The sequence below is a fragment of the Meleagris gallopavo genome, chromosome 3, assembly GCF_000146605.3.
Source record: "Meleagris gallopavo isolate NT-WF06-2002-E0010 breed Aviagen turkey brand Nicholas breeding stock chromosome 3, Turkey_5.1, whole genome shotgun sequence".
In the NCBI taxonomy this organism is placed as follows: Eukaryota; Metazoa; Chordata; class Aves; order Galliformes; family Phasianidae; genus Meleagris; species Meleagris gallopavo.
Genome location: NC_015013.2, coordinates 41,420,266 through 41,441,129, shown reverse-complemented (window position 1 = coordinate 41,441,129; position 20,864 = coordinate 41,420,266). Strand labels below are relative to the sequence as shown.

Sequence of the window (20,864 nt, the reverse complement as noted above, 5' to 3'; positions counted from 1 at the left end):
CAGAACTGGACACAGTACTCCAGATGAGACCTTACCAGGGCAGAGTAGAGGGGGAGGATCACCTCCCTCGACCTGCTGGACACACTCTTTTTAATGCACCCCAGAATGCCATTGGCCTTTTTGGCCACGAGGGCACACTGCTGGCTCATGGCCAACCCGTCGTCCACCAGGACGCCCAGGTCCCTCTCTGCAGAGCTCCTCTCCAGCAGCTCATCCCCCAGCCTGTATTGGTGCATGCAATTATTCCTCCCTAGCTGTAAGACCCTACACTTGCTTTTGTTGAACCTCATCTGGTTTCTTACTGCCCAGCTCTCCAGCCTGTCCAGGTCTCGCTGAATGGCAGCACAGCCTTCAGGCGTGTCAGCCAATCCTCCCAAATTCGTATCATCAGCAAACTTGCTGAGGGTGGCCACTATCCCCCCATCAAGGTCACTGATGAAGATGTTGAACAAGACCAGACCCAGCACAGACCCCTGGGGGACACCACTGGTTACAGGTGTCCAGCCAGACTCTGCACCACCAACGACGACCCTCTGCGCTCTGCCAGTCAGCCAGTTCTCAACCCACCTCACTGTCCACTCATCTATCCCACACTTCCTCAGCTTTGTTATAAGGATAAATCCTGAAATTAATTTTTTTTTAAGACCTAAATAAACACAGATTCCATTAAGCAACTCAAATAATAATTACAAAATATGATTATTACTTAACACCATGATATAATAGCTGTATTCCATTGTCCCCACAAACAGAATCTTCACAGGACACATTCCTAATTAATGCTTAACACCGAGCATGGGCTTATTTGTTGTTCATTTTATATACACACATTCTAGAAGAATCTTTTAAATTAAAGAGTGAGTACCAAATCTCATTTTACGTTTGAGGAAAAGTTATTATTTATTGTCTTAGCAATTTGAATGTGTGACATAGAAGTTATTAGAAAAATTAGCATAATAAACAGCAAGACTGTAAAGCTTCACAAGTCACTGTTAATTAAGTTAAACTAAATTTCATTCTGGATAAACTTTAACACAAGAGTCAAATTGCACCTTCAGCTATGACAAAGAATGTATTATGGAGTTCTTACAATAATGATTTAATCCAAAGATCTAGTGAATGGAAAGCTTCCAGTAGACTCCAAAATTTCAGAAGATTTGGCTAATCCTACATCTATCCGTAGCATTTGACTTCAGATAATCAGGATGTGACCTCTATGAACAGTTGGTGTAATGAGATTTCATTTTCTTGGAGGCTGAGTACTACATCTGCTCAATAGACAAGCAATAAAGCAACTAGAACTTGTTAATGCTTTGTTTAATGGCATTAGTGGACTAAAGACAAATATGTGGAAATCACTCTTTTACGGATAGCACTGATGATAAATTGCATTGCTATTTTTCCTTAATCAGAAGACAGAAAGCGTATGTGGGATATTTATATGAAAAATATGCATGATACCTGTGTATCGTTGCTACCAAATACTTTTAGTATTTTGCTTTGTTTTTGTACAGCGATTTGAAAGGCTTAGGGTGGCCTCTAACCCTGTATTTTCAGCCATAATGTACTTTTACTGGAAAATATGCTGCATTTACTGGGGTGACTTTGAGTGACAGAGATACAAACTTACCATGTAACACGGGGTGCTGGCCAGCCAGCCACCGTACAATGAAATTTGACATTTTGCTTTTCCCAGATAGTGTGAGAACGAGGTTTGATAACAAACTCGGGAGGATGTAGAAGTTTATCTTGATTCAACTTTTTGTGAAATGCCTGAGTATCTTCTAGCTGGAAAAGAAACATCTCATTATAAACTTCATTATTTACAAGTGCAAACCATTAAAACTAAAAAGGTTTTTCTGAATTTTTAAAAAGCAATTTTCAATCTAAAATCCAGGTAAGAATATTTAATGTATATATCTCACTTGAACACACACAAAGAAATGTTTATATTCAAGAGTTTATCTTTTCAAAATAACTAGATTTCGTTTAACTATATTTTCCTCTCAGAATGATCCTAAATAAAATAATGCTCCATGTTTAAAATTTTGTTTTGATATACACAGTAAAAGGCAAAATCATGAAACTCAGATGTCTTCTGTACTCCTTCTCTAATGCAAGGTCATGTAAGCCTGGAGCGTCTCTGACAGAACTGCTCTCAAATCTTTCCTGCTGGTGGGATCTTCCATTATCCCTGGGTAACCATTTCACCTGACTGTTCTTAGACCCAGAAAAAAAATTACTAATATACTATAAATCTTGCTTTCTTCAAAGCATTATCAGAGGTCCAACAGTTTCCAATAGAATTAAATAATTTTCTCCTATGTTTTATTGACAATAATTTTGTTAATACACTCTGGAACGGCTTTTGTTTTTATGCAATAGAATCCTGATTTTAACTGACATTAAATTTGTGACCTATTATAACTCCTAGACTCTTTGGTACTTGCACCTGACCAGGCATTCCCCTCTTGCTTATTCTTTTCCTTCCGTGTGTAGAAATTTCTATTTGTTATAATAGTTCACCTTCACTGCTTCTCAGTTTTTCAACCTTCAAGTGTTTACAGCCTTTCCAACTTCACGTCATAACGATATTTTAGGACCATACTGCCAATTCTGCATAGAACATTAATAAATTAGCTAAACAACATGTATTTCTATTTAATATATTATCCCACTCTGGTCGTAATATATTCATAACTACCATCTGATTACTTTTTTTTTTTAACAATTTGCGCAGAAGCATCAAAGCTACCCATAATTAGACAATCAGTTCCAGATGCTGACAATTGCCTTCCTTATTTGCACACTGTAATTAAAACACTGTAATAAACACTTTGGACAAGCTTGTCCCCAGGCCATAAAATGTCAGGAATTATCCCATCACCTTCTTATTGCCAAGTACTGCCTCAAAACTGCCTTGTGGTTCAGGTGGGGGATGCTGTGCCACTTACATAGGTGTGAGCACAGCAGAAAGAGTATTCCCCTGTTCCATTCTGCCTCCCTCTCTCCCAACATTACTACAGTTTCTGATGCCTCTTTTCTTGCCACCCAATGCCAAGATTGTTGGGACTGTAACTAGAGTTTAAGTCACTGAAAATACTTTCATTGAAAATAGCTCGGGATTTACTAACCTAACTGCTATTGCTCTTGGTGTAAATCAGGGCTGTGATGTGAGAGGCTCTTTACAAAAACCAAAGAAGACCTGCACTGAATACTGCATAGATGTTCACTTCTATTATTTTACCGTTTTCTTCAGGGCCACACGCTCTGCAGACTCCCTTATTGCTACTTTCCTTGATTTTTTCTCATGATGTTCCTCTTCAGAGACAGACTTGGCCACCTTGCTGACACTAACTCCTTCACCAGTCGCAAAGAGGTTCCTTTTGGCAACGTAGGCAGCACTCTCTTTAATTCTTTCTTCTTCTGTATCTGTGATCCCACTGATATTTACTTCACTGAAAGAAAGTTTAAAAAGCAGAATCATATTGAAAAATGCAGAGAACATATTCCACTTATATTTTCTATTAAGTCAGCCAACTACAGAAGATGTTACAGGTCTTTCATATTAGGTATTTCATAATGTATTTCTGCCTTGAAGATCATTACTTCTGTAACAGCCTACAGGTATTATTCAAAGTAGAAACATGGAAGCGTACTGAAGAATGACAGAGTATTCAGTCCGTCTTTTAAGTCACGACTCTCTTTGTTCATAAAAAATTCAATCCTTTAATGTTTGCAGAATGACTGACCTTCACCTTCCAAGTGTTTTTAAGGAGATGAATAAGGATTTCCTTGAAGCATTTCTACAAATTAGGATGCAAAGAACTTGTATTCCCAACAGTTCCAATCCTATTTTCAGATACACACATGGAAGTACTATTGAGGTCATGGTGTTTTGGCACCATCAGGACATCATAGATTCTATAGTAAATAACACATATATAATTAGAGCTCCTTGACCTAAGGAGAAATATTACTACCTTTCTGCTGAGTTTATTTACTTTAGGTCAGGGGGCTGGAGCATCTCTCCTACAAATACAGGCTGAGGAAGTTGGGCTTGTTCAGCTTGAAGAAGAAAAGGCTCTGAGGAGACCTCATTGTGGCCTTCTAGTACTTTAAGGGAGACCAACTTTTTACATGGTGTGATAACAATAGGACAAGGGGAAATAGCTTTAAACTAAAAGAGGGGAGATTTGGTTTAGATGTCAGGAGAAAAAGCACTGAGGCATTGGCACAGGCTGCCCAGAGGAGCTGTGGATGTCCCATCCCTGGCTCGAGACCAGGCTGGATGGGGCCCTCAGCAGCCTTATCCAGCTCCTTAAGGCAGAAGGACTGGAAATGGAGGATTTTAAGGCCCTTTCTAACCCAAGCCATTGTATGCAGATTCTATGAACATTAGATGGCAGAATGAAAAAAGGTTCTGTTTGAGTACTGGACAAACTGTCTTGTAAACACTACAGAGAAAAAAGCCATTGTTTATTTCCAGAATACACTCAAGCACAGCCTTGCTGTTTGATCATAAAATGCTTCTGCTACATATAAAAACGATTTTTTGTTTTCTCTAAGATTACTAACATTATGCATTTGATAGGACATCTCAACATTAAGGAAAATTTGGATTCAGGCCCATAACTAACTGTCCAACCCCTTACATTAAGAGCACAATATCAGTTCAGTGAGATGCAGTACAGTCAAGCAGTATGCTGTAAGAATAATTACTCATAAAAGATCCTCAAAAGGCTAACAGCTTTCTTAACAGCTTAGAGCTTTGACTTCCCTCACACGCTCAAACTCTGCCTTTCTGTGTTTCAGGCTACTTCAGTGATTCTTAAGTGTATCAGTGTGATGATTCTCTTTACACCAGCACATCAGCTCTTCTCAGAAATATCTGAGCTGCAGAAATATGACAAATTTCTAAAGACAATTTTGAAAGCCTGATTTAATGCATATGAATGTAGTTATCTATATTCAGTTTTAATGAATCAGTGGCATTCTGATTCAAAGGCAAACTGACATTACTTCCTTGATAACAAGCAATTAATATCTTAGCAACTTCACAATATGAACCTCAAGGAATAAAGCACCCCCTGGGAGCTGATGAATCCTCAGTCTAATACAGGATCCAGCCTAGCTGTCTGCAGTAATGGTCCCTAGAGCCTTTTGATCAACAGTATTAAATATTTAGTTTTGCTAAGCATTTTTTTTCTTGCTGTAATCTTCCCAGATCAAAGAAAAACATGTTTCCTGCAATGATGAATGCATCAGAAGCAGCAGTCAGTATCATTTAAGAATTGATTCTTCAGCCACGTCTCAAGGGTTTCAGTAGAATATAATTTTTGAACAGAAACAAGATCAAACTCCAAATGACACATACAAATTATTATTTAAAGAGTATGTACCATCTGCAGTTCTTTGGCTTATACTTGTTAGTGGCTGCAAAGAGTCCCACAACCCATACCAAGTATTTTTAGCACCTACAGAATTACATCAAGTGTTATTACCTGGAATAATGGCTAGCCCTCCCTAGTTTTATCTTGCAAGCATAAGGCTACGCATTTCAGAAAAAGACGTACGAACTGAATAATCTGAGTGAGGGATATGTATTTTTTTTCCAGTAGAATCTGATGGTCTGAAATAGAATCAAGTCACAGAAAGGGTGACACAGTGCTGAAGGTCATCCAGCCCAGGCATCAGCACCAATGAACGCACGTAGAGCTGACCTTTATAAATAACTATCCCTTGTCAAAGCTATCTCCCCATGGGAAGCCACACATCCATTTCACAGGAGAATTTGGGAATGACATATAACATGCACATGATTCAGCTGCTATCTTTCAAACAAAAATAAATACATGACAGGAATGTGGCATGCAATTTCCACAGCCATGGCATGTGCTTATGGACATGATGCCAACAGAAAAAAAAGCCTAAAAAAAGTATCCCAAACATTTCATGCTCTGTTGAGTTGGCATCATGTGCCTTTTTTATGTTTTTAAAGTAATTGCAGAAAATCTATTTGGATCACTGTGGTGGCACGAAATCACAGACAAACTTGGAGTTGCCAAGTGCAAAAAGTGAGATTGATTCCCATGGTAGTAAGAAGATAAATAGTACAGTGTAAGAATCTGTCAGTATCTTTAAACTTAGTATCTGCAGGTATCACACAGATACAAGCAAATGAAACCGCACATTATCACACTGAATTAGATATTATCATGTTCATTGTACAAAAAAAAGTGAAATAAAAAAAAGAAAGGTCATGCTTTATTAAGATCACAGGAGCCTGTGTAAAATCTAAGATCACCATCCAGGAGCAGAGCCATCAGTTGCCCAACACGATACATTTTACTTTTGTAGACTGCAGACAAAATTAAAAGGGAGCATATTAATGTTTGAGGGCATGGGACACAGATGGCAAAAGCTGAGTAAAGTATATAGATAATGAGAAGCCTTGAAAATATGTTGCTGCAAGATTCATGTGAGACATTTACGTATTTCTATCATAGAATATATATAGCTGAAACTCTGAGAAATACTTGAAAAATGCAACAGTAGGCACTTCTGAATGTTGGGAAGTGAATCTGACATGGAAACATACAAAGGGAAAGTAAAAAAATATTCCAGGATGGTTGAAAGGAATGAATAAAAACCAGAACTGCTGGCCTCATCACAAAAGCAGAATGCTCAAAAGGCAAAAGAATAACATTTCCCACTGACAAAGTGGAAGTCAGCATCACACAAAAGCACAAGCCTGGCCACAGAGTAGGGGTGACTTGTGTTCTGAGCGCTGACTAAGCAACAGGCACAGGGTACCAACTCCCAGAAACAGTGTGGAAATACCCCATGAAAAACATGCATAGCAGAAGAAAGGCAAACTAGAGGAAGGCTTCTGTTCAATTGCGGGTGGGCAAGAAACTTTTCTTCTGGCCTCAAATCAGAAATCTTTTTTCCACACCCCACCCTGGTATGGATCAATGTGAACAAATGGACTTGATCTGTCACATATTCCTAACAGAATCATTATGCTATATCCTGAAAAGGACAAGGGAGCTTCCTTGCTCGTGTTGGTTCTGGCTTCCACACAAAGTTCACATTCAGCTTTGCTGAGGACACTGCTGCTGTAAAACATATTACGTCAGTAGTAGCTGCTCAATAAATACCACCAACACGTGAGATCTACATGAATCATTATAACGGATTTGAGAAACTACTTGGTTTCAACCCAGGTTTTCCCTCTGCCAGGACAAAACATCGGCACATTATTTCATTGTTAATATGATTGACAGGGGACACTGGATTACAAGCCTTTAAACCACCAGAACAAGCTAAATAACATGGACAGCACGCTCATCCAGTTCCCAGTAAGTGGAGTTATAATTATATCGTAATTTCATAGAAAGTGTCCCTGGTGACACGTTTGAAACAAAGTCCAGACACCTGGATCCATTTGTCCTGGTTCTGGATGCCCCATGACTGACTTTCTGCCAGTTAGTTAACATCTTTTTAACATTCATGTGAAGTGCAAACAACCTCCTCAAGGTCCAGGAAAAAAAAAAAGAAAAAAGGATTTGTTATTTTAGAATTCATCAATAAAATATCAAAAGTTGTCAAAAAATGAAAAAATGTACATACCGTCCTGTGAATATAGGTACTGAATAGTCTATGGCTTCATTCTCTTTGTCCTCAGATACCAAATGCTGTTTTGCTCTCTTTGCTTTGGGGCTCATTTTATAGGACTGATCTTCAATCATTAGATTGGAATCTTTCAGTCTGAAATAAAAATGATATTGTTAAATTCAGGAAAAAAGCTGTTAAGAAACATTCTAACATAATATTAAATTAACTCATTTTTGTTGTCATTTGAAAAGCAAGAAAATATTGTCTTTAATAATGAAGTTACTAAGCAGAAAACAAAATGCACTTTTTACAAGCAGATCATTACAAATATAACACTGATGCCCCTTGATAAGAAATCTAAATATAGAGAATAAACAACATACCTGTTGGCAATGCACATTTCATTGGTTAGTTTGGGACTGGTGAGTTTATATACGCAGTTTTAGTTGCTAAGACCACCAAGTAATTCTGAAGATTGTATCTGAACTGATGACTTCTACTTTCCTTAAACGCACAGCTTTCAATTCAAGTCTGGCCTCCAGCAAAAATATTGTTGGTGGACAAATATATCCAAAGTAATGACGCTTTTAGGACTCCTCAGAGAAATTATAGGGCAGAGCATAGGGCTCAGAAAGTGGAATTTCCTTCAGTGCAGTGAGTGGGAAGAACAAAAAGTAAAGCAAAAGAGACTTCTGCTCCCCACCATCATGGGAGGACTACTGAGCAGTGAGAAACATATTTGAGGCAATCCTATTTGGTTAAAAACTGTACTAACTGCACTCCAAATACCTTCCTCCTCTCCAAATGCAACACAGAATCCTTAACTCTTAGATTTATGCATTAGAGCTGCAGTAGCCTCATAAGCTGACAGCCTTTTACAAACATCTGAATTGCCTATTCATCCCTATCTCAGCATCACTATGGAAATCATATGCAACTTTTGAAGTGAAGGTTTGTTTGCATGGCACAAACTTACTGATGCACACAGACACAAGAGCAGAACTAAGGCATACCATCTCAGAAAGGTTCCTCAGCCCAGAGCCAGATCATACTCACAGAAGGATGACGACCAAAACTCATACATACTGAGAAGAAAGCACATGCATAATGTAAGACTGAAGATAAATAAAAAGTTCCCTCCATCCTGGGTTTGGGAATGATGTGGTACAACCTGACAGCCAACCAGAAATGCATGGAGACAACTCTTTATCAAATAAATGGTGAGAGAAAGCAAAGGTAATGTTTAATTAGTTTTTGAAAATGAACTGTGATCTGTAAGGAACATCTGTCCTTTACTTAGCAGTTGACTTTTATTTTTGTCCTAATTTAAAATGAGGTAAACCTGGAATTGTGACTCAGCCATCAGATTGCCTCGGGGCTGAAGGCTGAACCCTTTAGGAGGCCACTTAACTCCTTGCTTTGTTTCTAGATCACATAAGATTGGTGTCTTTTGGTCTTCAGTTTAAAAGTCAAGATGTTTCTATTTTCATAAAGATAGACAAAGTATGGTGAAAATGTCATAGAATATCCTAAGTTGAAGGGGACCCGTAAGTCCAACTCTGTGTTTTGAGTACTGTTAAATCCAAATCTACTTGTTGTTCCCAAAACAGAATTTGGCTATCACATCAGTTTAATTTTCAGTTTGGGTCCAGATTCCACACCTATACAGGGAATGAATGGGTGGCATACATAGCAAGTCTTATTACCCTCCGCCAGGCCTTTGTTGATGTTTTCTTCACATATCATTCTTTTCTTTCACTTGTTACTCTCCAAAATTATTCAGAAAGGAGAAAATTCCTCTAAACTGTTCCTTTTCTCTTTTTAAATCAAACACTGCAAGAGGCTGAATCTGAATACCCCACCTTCATAATTTATGCCTTCTATAGCTGGCATTAATGAAAATATCCCCTATCCTCTTCAGATTGATGTCAGACATCTTCACCACAGACTGAAAAAGTGGGATAAAATTAGATCCTCTGCAGAGGTATGAGAAATAGGATAAAAATACTACACATACACAGATTTACACTCACTGCAGATTTCTAAGCTATGTGTCTGTGGATCAAGGCACCTTTTGCTGTAGCCACCTGATTATTTTGGCTGTCACAATGAAAACACACCTACTGTGTATGTGCTAAGAATCAGGAAAGTATCTTCCTAGACAACTTCCCCACTCTTCTTCAGTTCAAAGGGGCTGCTGCAGTGGGAGTCTGTGCTGTTTTTAAGAGCAAGGGCTGCCCACTGGTATTATGCTAGGGCTCAGAACACTTTGCTATCGAAGCCACAGACGACATCTGTGAACTGAAGAGATAGATGTAGGGCCTCCAATCATCTATTGAACTCAGACTTTGATACAACAGCAAACAGTTTACTGCAGTCATCTGCTCTTCCAAAAACACAACCTGGACTAAGCAATATCCCCCTGAGAAGCATTATGCTGATTAATGACAAGGATGCTTTTAGACCAATTCTCTACTCTAGCAATAGGCTAAAGCTGATTTTTCTAAAAAGTTTATATAGAGAAATAGATTCCTAGAAAAATCTTTCTGATTTCCAGCAGAAATATTGAGTAAGAGGCTGCATCACTACTACAGAAATGGGTTTACGGCTTATTTATATCAGGCAAACAGCACTTTCTTTTGAACCTGTTTTAAGTTAATGACACTCTAACGTACTTTGTGCTTAATTGTTGCTCTATGTGAAGAATACCAGGGGAAAAAAATATATATATATATTCCTTGTTCATTCTCTACATATCTTTTACTACAGTATACACTCTTACACACCTACATTTGACTCCTTCTCAAGACAAGAGCCCCAGTCCCTTAGCTTCTCTAGGCAGAAAGTATCCCCCATCAATCTCCAGTCCTTTCCTAGTTTCAGGCTGTACTTTTTGGGGCAGGATAATAGAAACAGCACCCAGTATGTCAGCTATAAGAATACCTTGGATTAACACACTGACAGGGCATGCTTCCTACTTTGTTCTCATTTGTTCCCCCAGCTGTTCCTAATCTTCTAATTGCCTTGTATCCACATCATAGCACCCAGCTGGTGCTTTCAGGAGTACCCAGAGCAACTCCAAAACCTTTTTCAGAATTGGAGCGAGTGAATCAAAAGCCGAGATGAATAAATTTGAAATGGAAGAAAACATTTCTCCTTTCCAAACCTTCCTATCATTTGCATCTATTTAGGGTGAGCTATGTGGATGAGAGCAGAAATTATTATTCTGATGGATTCTGCACGTGAAAACAAACTGGTCATTATTGCTACCCTGAGGTGTATTCCCATGTTTTTCTTTTTTGTTATTACTGTTTCTTCCTGTGCAGTACAAAAACCAAACCCTGCCCACAACCATTATTTAGGTAGCCTAAGGGAGGACTCTGCTTTCTTGAACTGGTTTCTAAAATCTTGGCCTTTATTTTAAAGTGTTCCAACCTTTTATCTGATATGTGGAACAGAATCTCCCCAGAGGAGAAGGAGCAGGATATCAGAGCTCTCTGATTTCACAGGGAGGAACAGTACCATGACCTTTTAACAGCTTTCAGCCTCACTTGATCTACCGAGCTAGCACACATGTACTTTTTCCAGGTCAGTTGCTATCTGTGGTGCTTTATCAAGGTTGGTGACCTAAGTCCTCCTTTCTTGATGGTTTCAGCATGTTAAAATATCAATACCAGCATTTTCTCAGTTTCACAATAGAGTCACTGAATGGTTATAAATGCTAAAGCACAAGTATCATCCTGTAGAGATATTAAAAAAGACTGATAGCCACTATTAGCATTCCGTATAGCCCAACAGAGCAATGTTACTGTGCAGAGCCTGTGAGACTCCCCAGAAGAGGTTGTGTTCTGATGCCATATTCTCACATATATTCTCATTTATATCTTCTTCAAGATATAAACAGACTTCAGTATGTTGGTACTGCCCTTGTCCCTGTGCCTGAAGAGACAGGTTTCTCATCCTGCACAAAGAAATCCTGGGCCTGAGAAATGTATCCTAGTAGTGGGCCACAACACCCTATTTTGCAGTTATTCTACCACAGCATGAAAGGCATCTGTAAGCTCACCAACACCACTAGGAAATTCTCTTGTCCTTAGGGTGCTTTTTCAATGCCTCTGTCTGATTTTATTCCGCCAGCAGGCAGAGATGCTGTTGCTACATACCATAGCTGTATCAGGGGAGCTCCACTAGCCAAGAGGCATTTCTCAGGCCCACCTCCTGCCTGCAGCTACTTATTTTCTAATATGTAATGTTTGAACTGATTCACTGTGAAGAGGAAAGGGTGGATTGACAAACCACGAGAATATATATATAAAAATATAAAGGCATTTCACAAGAAAGCTCTTTCGATCCAGCTTCTAAAGATAAGATGAGAAGCACACTGTGATGACTACGCTCGCTTTAAGTTGCTGACAGATTTGTCAAGGGACCAAGCAATACTGCTGGCAATAATCGTGCTGTTCCCTAACACGGATTCCACAACAAATGTTCTAAAGGGGAATTGTTTCCATGGAGCAGGTTACATTAAAATGATTTCCGTGCTCGGCTGCAGCGTTTGGAAGCCACCTTCTTAACCCTCACCTATAATAAACTGAAGGACGAGCAGTGCCAGCAGGGAGGTCAAGTTCACAAGTCTTCTCATGTTTCTTAAAGTGCAATATTTACTCAGCCCTCTGCTGCTCCTGGTTACATTATTGCTCAGAACAGCATTACTATCTGGCACTCTAATTAATTGCAATTCAGTAAGATGCCTCTCCTCTCCTTGCTTCGTTCACCTGAATTATGTCCCTGTCTTCTTTGCTATTTCTCCTGAACTAGCAATCAATACAAATACCTGAGCCACACCATTAACTTACATTTTCTCTGCAAGCAAGCCCATTTAGGTCAGAAAGCAACTCTATGACACAACTGTCTTCACTTGATGCTGCCAGCCATGAAAAGGGCACATATAAAAGCAATGAAAGTTTGAGCAAAGGCAAAATATTGAGCTTACATTAGATTAATAAATAAGTGACAGAAAAGAAAAAATAAGCCCTGCAGAGGCAAGAGTAACAGCACAGGGCAGGGGGGGGATCCAAGCTGGTGCAGAGGGCGAGGTGTGACATTGCAACCTTTGCTAGATGAAACTCAGTTTGTTTTACAAGCCCAGCATTTTATAGCTTTGGCAAATGGTAACCAGCAGAGCAAAACACATCCCTCCACACTTGTTCTTAGTATTGCCAGCTTTCATTTTTCTCCTCTTGCTTCTCCAAGCTGTTTCAAGCTTTTTTCAAACTGCGACACAATGAACAGACAGGCTATCTCATTTTGAAGGAGCTGTAGTTCCTTCAAGCTGTCAGTGCTCTGGGCACTTTCCACTCAAAGAACTGGGATCAGGTCAACATCTTGCATGTTACTCAGCCCTGTGTCCTTCACCATTACTTTCCCATGATAAATTCCCCACATAGCATCAACTGTGCATCAGCCCCACCTCTTTATGGACACTCTTTTCTGTGAGTGGTTATAGAAATGGATGACTCACATTTTGCAGGAATAGTAAAACTTAGCAGAAGCAACTTTCAATAAAAATAAGAGGTGGCTGGAATTTAAGCTCAGTATTTGAATAGTCTGTTTTCCTCTTGGGCTTAGAAAGGTTTATTCACAAAACTATACATTGACAAAACGACTATACATAAATCTAGATGTTAGATCAAATGACAGTCAATAATCAACAGTTATTTGAACAGTTTTATCTGGATTTGGATTTGCGTGTATTCAGGCTTCAAGTAACCACCAAGGCTCTAGTTTAGATGCAGCACCTTGATTCAGAGCACTTCGACTTTTTGAAAATTGAAAGTGTTTGAAGACTTCTTGAAGACTTTTTCTTCCCCAACCCTTCCCCCCTACCATTATACTATTCCTTTTATAAGTATGAAATCAAAAAGTGATGTGCTCAGATTATTTTAGTTACACTTCTTGTCTCCACACTATCCCTTGACGTGTTTTGAGCTTTTAGGGGAAGACAGCATGAACTTGGAAAGAATTACTTCAAATCAGCACCACTTTTACATCTTGAAAATTGTACCAAAATGGCCACCAAGAAGTTGCTTCAGAAACCAAATGAATACCAAAATTGAGGCCACATTGACCATAAAATTATCTTAAATATTACCACTCAGAAACATATTTTCCCCATGTATAAAGTTTTGTGCAAGTTTGTAGGTCTAATATCCCAAGTTACTGTCTCCCAGAGCAGCACTGAGTTTCCCATACCTCTGGTACAAAGACAGTATCACAGAGAGACATTATAGCTGAGACATTCTCATCTCTGATTGCCAGGACAGTACATGAGATCTGTTGGCAACTCTTATGCTACAGAGCAGCTTACAAAAGTAGCACCAAATATACTGTTTCAAAACAAAAGCTATTATGTCAGACAAAGCACCTAGGAAACCTAGAAACATTCCAAGCTCTCTTAGTATAGTTTCAGTACATTAAACAATTAGAGTTGTTCTTGGCAAGAAGATTAGCATTTCAGAATAAGTACCTAAAATCCTCAATCACTGAATCAATGGGACTTGGCAGATTTTGTTTTTACAATCATTTTCTGTAATTTCAGGTAATGTTTCCATGTATTGGAATATTCAAAGTTTTCTATGAAAATAGCAAAGCTTTGGGCTAGGGATAGCAGCAACAAGTAGGCACAGCTGCATCATTGCAGGGCAGGATCAATTTGGGATACTTTCCCCTACTTGATTCTCTAGGAACAAAACTCACAGTCCCACCATCTCCAGCCTGCATCCCTTTATCAGCAGATTATAAATGAGTCTTTCTTGCTACTTCACAGAGTGGTTAAATATTTATACAAGTGAAATTGTTTCAACAGGAAAGACTGGATATTGCCCAGCCCAAGACAGCCAAGTCATTCATCTGGGCTCTAACTGCCTGAGGTTCAATTTCCTGAACAAACTCTGGCAAATGCAATCTTGACCCTGAACTTCCTAAAAGACAAGTGAAGGCTGTAATCACAAGGCATTATTTACTGTGGTACAGGGAGTTTTTCCCTCAGCACTTTTGGTCAGAATTCATATTTATCCAAAATCCTTGGAGAATATTCTGTTTTCAAAATTCAAGTTTCTGGTGAACAAGTCTCAATTGGTTCTGCTAATAATGCTCTAAATTTTATATTAATATAACAGAGAGCAGATGTTTTCTCTATAATTCGTTGATTGTTTTCTTTATTGCTAACAGCTTCTCTAATCTTACTTTAATGCTCCCCCAACTTCTGAGATATATACATATAACACAAGGCTATGTTATCTAAAATATTATGCTAAAGTAAATGCTTGAGCATTATTTACGGTCTTAAACTAAAATAACAGCAGCTAAGCATAGCTGTTCTAATGCAAAATAAACAGTTACAGTATTCTTTGAAAGTAGTATCTCTCAACTTATTTTCACTGTGAAGATTTTAATTTCTTGACTCACTCAGCACAAAAATAAAAACACTGTGCAAAGGCAGAAGTGTTTAATGATATACGAACACGTCAGCTCAACTCATGCAAACAGCCTCAAGTTCTTTTACTGCTCCATCATGGCCAAGATCCAGCCTCAACCCAGAAGTTCTCTCAGCATTGAATATTAGCTTCAGCAGTCTTAATATGGCAGAACAATTTTGGGGACTCATGCCCACCCAGCTTGAAGAATGTATATATAGCTCATATTTGTCATCATTCAGCCATATCAACGCTGTTTTCATGCCAAATATCACACAAGTCAGTCCAGCAAACTAGCTGACCAGAGTGCTTCCCAGCCTCAAAGCGAAAAGAAAACACTAAGCCTGGAAAATATATTTAAACCATGTCACAGAGCTTATTTGTATTGAAGAGCTTGAGAGTTTTGCTGTTGATACCAATGGGATACAGTAGCACATTTTTGTTCTAAAATACTGTTTCAAAGACAGATTTACTTTTAGCCTTACCCAAGACCATAGGTCTCTGACCCCAGGCGGTAGGCTGCAGCCAGCTTGTTGATAGATTCAGATCCATGACTATAGGCAGCAGAGCTCTTGCTGAGGGCTTCAGAGTCAAGACTGTAGGCAGCAGATCTCTTACTTTGCGCAGCAGCATGATCATAGGCTGTAGATCCATAGCTGTAGGCTGCTGACTCAAGGTTGTGGGCTGAAGAGCCATGGCTATATGCTGCTGAAGACTCAAGGCTGAAGTCTGCTGCAGAAGCATGGCGGTAGGCTGCAGAGCCCCTGGCATAAGCTGCAGATCCTTGAGCATAGACAGCAGATTTGTTCTTTGTTTCCTTTTGGTACTGACTTACAGTTGACTGCAGTGCTTTATGGCGATATGCACGGTCATAATGGTCATGGTGTCTTTGATAGAATGGTAAAGACATCATGAGTGCCTTCTAATTTTGTTTTCCCTGTGATTTTCTGAATGTAAACCTAACAGGACTGCCTGAAAAAGATAAAAAATAAAGAGTAATGTCAAAAAAACTTTTGAGACAGCATACAAACAGTACAGAACTTAAACTAACAAGACTTTCAATCTTTAAACATATAAGCTTAGGATTATTGTTTTTTGATGCTTCTTAAGAAGAGTTCATTTTTAAGCCTCAAGGTCACATGTCATTCAACACAAGCAGAAAACCTTGTATTATGGCATCTGTTCACTTGTAATAGTCTCCCTGTTCTTACCGCAAACTACTGAAGTCTTACATGTTTAACTTCTCCAGTCATCACCGCTAATGAAATTTTACGTGTTCAACTTCTTCAGAAGTACCATAAGTATTTTTGTTAAATTAATCTTTTCTTCTGAATTTAACAAATGATTTTAAATGGTATGAGATTGCAGGAAAACTATTCAATATGTTATAAGCAGAGACAAAAATATGCAAACATTTCATTCATTTTTGTAATGCAATTTTAAAATCCAATTTAATTTAAAATTTAAGATTTTAATAATCAATTAAAACCAGCAAGATTGAGGACATCACTCTTTTTCCATAAACACGCATTATGACCTTTAAATGTCCCTTCTAACTCTGAAGATTCTATTGATTATTTTGTATGTGATAACAGAGATTCCTTTAAAGGGTCTTATCACACTTTTACAGTTGATACAGGTGGTATCCTCACATAAGTTTTACTTTGCACAATCACCAATAGTTTTCTTTGCCATTTCTCATAGGAGGAAATTTGATCAGGTGAAAGGTAGTTCCCTTCTGAAAATGGGATGAAGGTCGAATACAGTGAAAACTTCCCTTTTGTTTTTTCAGCTGGCAGTCCAGTCTTATGTTTTGCTGTTACTATAAAAACAGATGTTTTCTCCTCTGGCAAGAAAAAGTTGCCTCTACCAACACATCCTGATAACCTTTCTTTTTCTTATCAGTGGTCATGATGCTTATAAGATGGCTAGAATTAGCCTGATTATGAATAGGAGTAGGCTACAGTGGGAAAACGTTGAGAAAAATTGAAAACAATAAAAAAGGAGAGAAATGATCACTATTGCTTTTTATATCAATCAAAACAATAGGGAATTTGTTCTACTTCTGGTTTTGTACATACTGATGAAACTATTTCATGTTTTGATATGAAATCATTTACAGAGCTGAAATATAATCTTAATTCCAAAAAAAAACCAACGTTTTTTTTCACGAGTCTTTACATTTTCAATATTGCAGACTGTCTTTTTCTTCACTATTTGCTTTGACAGTAGGACAAGACAAGAAATAGCAAGCTATCCTCTTCGGTAACGGCTCACGTACTCCACCAAACTAAAGCAAATTATGAAAAAAGACAGTTTCAACTTATTTATATTTCAGGTCCCACTCAAAGTCTAGGAACTGCTCTTTGCATAACAGATCCAGTCATTCATTTGCAGAAATTCAACAGTAGTCATTCAGAAGTCTTTGTGTAAAAGAAATTGATGATAACTTGACCACAGAGGAACAATTACTTTAATCAGATTAGTTTATCCATTTACTTAATTTCTACCTGAGGAAGGGAGAGGGATGAGAAAGAGTGTTAGCCTACTGTTTTCTATGGTAACAACTGAGTTCCTTGCTTCCTCCTTTATTTGTCCTCTCGGCTGGTTGGTTTTTTTTCATGCAAGTCTAATGAACACAATTATTCTGTTTAGTATCCTTACTCCTTATTCCAATCAATATTTTTTTATTGCTATTTATTTCACTTTGTTGGTCTTTGGTGGTACATAGTTCCTCTTAAGTTCCCTAGCTTCGTAAAGATTTGTTCTTCATTTTTCTTCACTGCTTTCTCTGCCAAGTTTGCAGAACAAGGTTAGGGTTTGCAAACCACTGTGATTTTTATTTGGCAAAATTAAGGTGTGCAGAGTCTTGTTTTACACACTGAAAGGAGAAGAGCATGAGAGCATCTCTTTTTTTCTCCCTTTTGTAGAGCACTGCACTTGCATCCCTTCATCTTCTCCAGTTTTATTTTTAGCTTTGTTTAGTTTCTTCATGGTTACAGCAGCTACAATGCTAACACCCATTCAGTCCTGTTGCTCAGGGGCTTCCCCAGCTTTCCAGGATGCAAAGTAGGGAATGCAATCCAAAAGTATAAAACACTTCATGTATTGTAAAATAGAGACATGAAAAGTTGCATTTCAATTTACATCTTCTCCGAGTGGAAAAAAAAAAGCCCACAAGCTTAACAACTTCTTCATATTTAAAATGCATAAAGGCAATTTTTTTTCTTCTAAACATTAAATCTATGGGCCTCAGTATCCTCAGAAGTAAGAGAAGTATATGGTAAGAGTAAGAACCAAGTAAGACAAGCTGAACAAGAAGTCAGCTCTCCTGGCTTGAATTAAAGGACAACTTCTACTGATGCAATGTAAGAATTTCCTTTTTTAGGTGTTTCATCATCCTACCAGTTACGTTTTGTGTTTCTCTGGAACATCAAACATTACTCACAAGTAAAGGTCAGCTAGTGACATCAGTCTGGCAAGATATAGTAAAGCTACATTTGTGGGGATGACAAGAAGTTTTGAACCTCGTGAGAATTTGGTTCCTATTACCAGCACTGGCTGGTAATCTGATTGACTCCCATCTCTTTACATTTTAGAAAACCCATCCCACCTGTACATACACTAGCCAACCCTTTTTACTATGAGGGAAGCACTCCCTCTCAAGATCTGTGTAAGATTTTGTAACTGCAGAGCCAGGCCTAAAAATATAGAAGACCTAGTTAGAGAAATATGCTGATTTTGGAGCTATATGTTAGCAGCTGTTGAAATGAATTTTCAGAATGACATCTGAGCAGACAGGCAGTACTTGTTTGTAGGCTGTAAATACACATCAAGGGAAGTGAACTACTGGCAGTGCCTGTTGCACAATTTACTATCTGTAATTCTTTAAAGATCTGCTTCATCAATAAGTGAAAACAATGAAATAGGAAAAAAGAACAAACGTACAAGCTTAAAAAAAGTATATAAGACTTCCTTCAGCTCAGTCAATGGCATTTCATCTCCTTTACAAATCACAAGACATCCTCTGCATCTAGAAAATATTTAGATTACGCATTCTCTAATCCCAGAAGTAGTAACACAAGATTCCTGCTATAACTCAGTAGTCCACGCTTCATTTGAGGGTACTGTAAGAATATGCTGGGATAGCCGATTTGGTAAGTGAATCCTTGCACTAGTTCACTTTGTTCCACAGTTGAGCCTTCGGATTTCTTCCACTACTTCCTCAAATCACTGCTGATTTGAGAAGATCAAAAGGCAGCTACTATCAACTCGGTATTACAGATTCAATTAAAAAATAGTTGAAAACATAAAGCCTTATACCGTAAGGAAACACTTACCAGGGCCCGGATGAACAACAGCAAACAGATTAGCTCTGAAACAGATGAACAACAGAAACATATAGCAATGATGAATGCAGCAAAAGCAGACGTAGACAGGATCAGGGGTAAGGACTGGACTTGAATGTCCAGAACAAAAATAATGCCTGTAGTCAGTGGAATGTCAGAGCCCCAGGACAGACCTTTTATGGCCAGGAGGGTGATAAATATAGCAGCAAACAGGGAGAGACACAGAGACAGATACTGATACCCTGTGCTATCTCCGTGCAAACACATGATGACAGCAGTGTCAGATTGAGAGTTCTCCCTTTTAAATATTCTCCATAAAACCAGCATACCAATTCAAAATTATTTTTAGGATTTTCTCCATAGTTAAATCAGGCTTAGGAAACCAAGAAGTGCATCATGTCATGAGCCAGAAAGCAAGAAAGAGTCTCTACACTGACCTTTGCCAAAGCAAAAGAATATGAATGTTTTATAAGTTCTTCCCATATTCTTAATGCCATGCCACAGTGCATGTAATGTAGATATTTCAACTTAATGACAGATAACCCATTGTAGTAGTTAGCAGCAAAACTCTATAAAGCCATATGATGAATTACAATTCAATGAAAAAAGAAATGCAGTTTCTTTGGTTTGTTGACTGTTACATTTTATCACTTTATTTAAATAAAATACTAAGTTAAAAACATGACCTCATGGGGTATATAAGTTGATATAACTAATACTGCTCTAATGTTCGACTTTGCTTTGGAATTCAGCAGTGTTATCTCTAGGGATAAATAAGTGTCTTTGTCTTCACATCGGATATTAAAAAAATCTCTTAATAAGAGAATTCTCAATAATGCATTGGAATAGGCTGCTCAGGGAGGTGGGGGAGTCACCATCCCTGAAGGTGGTCAAGAAACTCTAAGTTCTGCTACAGCTACTTCCACCCACCGACCATGTAAAACAATGGAAAGCTTTCCAGATCCTCCTCTTCTATTGTGGCCTTTTCTGTGAAATTACAGGCAGAAGGTCTGGATGAGCTGTTTCAGGATTTCCAGGCTCAATGGTATACCCTCTTCTTGACCTCATCTGCCTTGGTTCCATCTAAAATCTATTTGTTCCTCCACTTTTTCCCCATACAGGTGCTACCCCTGTCTTGTGCTGCATTGTGGATTAAGTTCACACAGTTTGTCATCTTCCATGCTGGGAGCTGCCCAGTTACATTAACCATATTGGCCTCTAGTCTTTGCTCCTGAGACCAGGAAGGTATAGCCAGTGAAAAGTTGTATATTCCATACAAACAGGAATCTGGCTAGATGAAGAACCTTAGTATAGCCTCTTCTTCCCCAGAATTCTGCACCAATAGCAGCTCCACTGGTCTACAAGATTTATTTTTAATATGAGAAGAAATTTAGTGAATGAAATCCTGAATTCAGTTACA

General features: G+C 38.4%; 1 protein-coding gene across 1 annotated transcript; it reads right to left on the bottom strand.

The window, feature by feature from the left end:
- Positions 1–1,607: 1,607 nt before the first annotated feature.
- Positions 1,608–19,591, bottom strand: LOC104910248 (myomesin-1-like). Its single transcript, XM_010708725.3, has 5 exons — positions 19,436–19,591; positions 15,581–16,067; positions 7,636–7,773; positions 3,248–3,458; positions 1,608–1,788 (listed from the first exon to the last, which is right to left on the bottom strand). Exons 2-5 carry the CDS (start codon positions 16,006–16,008, stop codon positions 1,627–1,629), a joined length of 939 nt encoding a protein of 312 aa, XP_010707027.1. The 5' UTR covers positions 16,009–16,067; positions 19,436–19,591; the 3' UTR covers positions 1,608–1,626.
- Between the last annotated feature and the right edge of the window lie 1,273 nt (positions 19,592–20,864).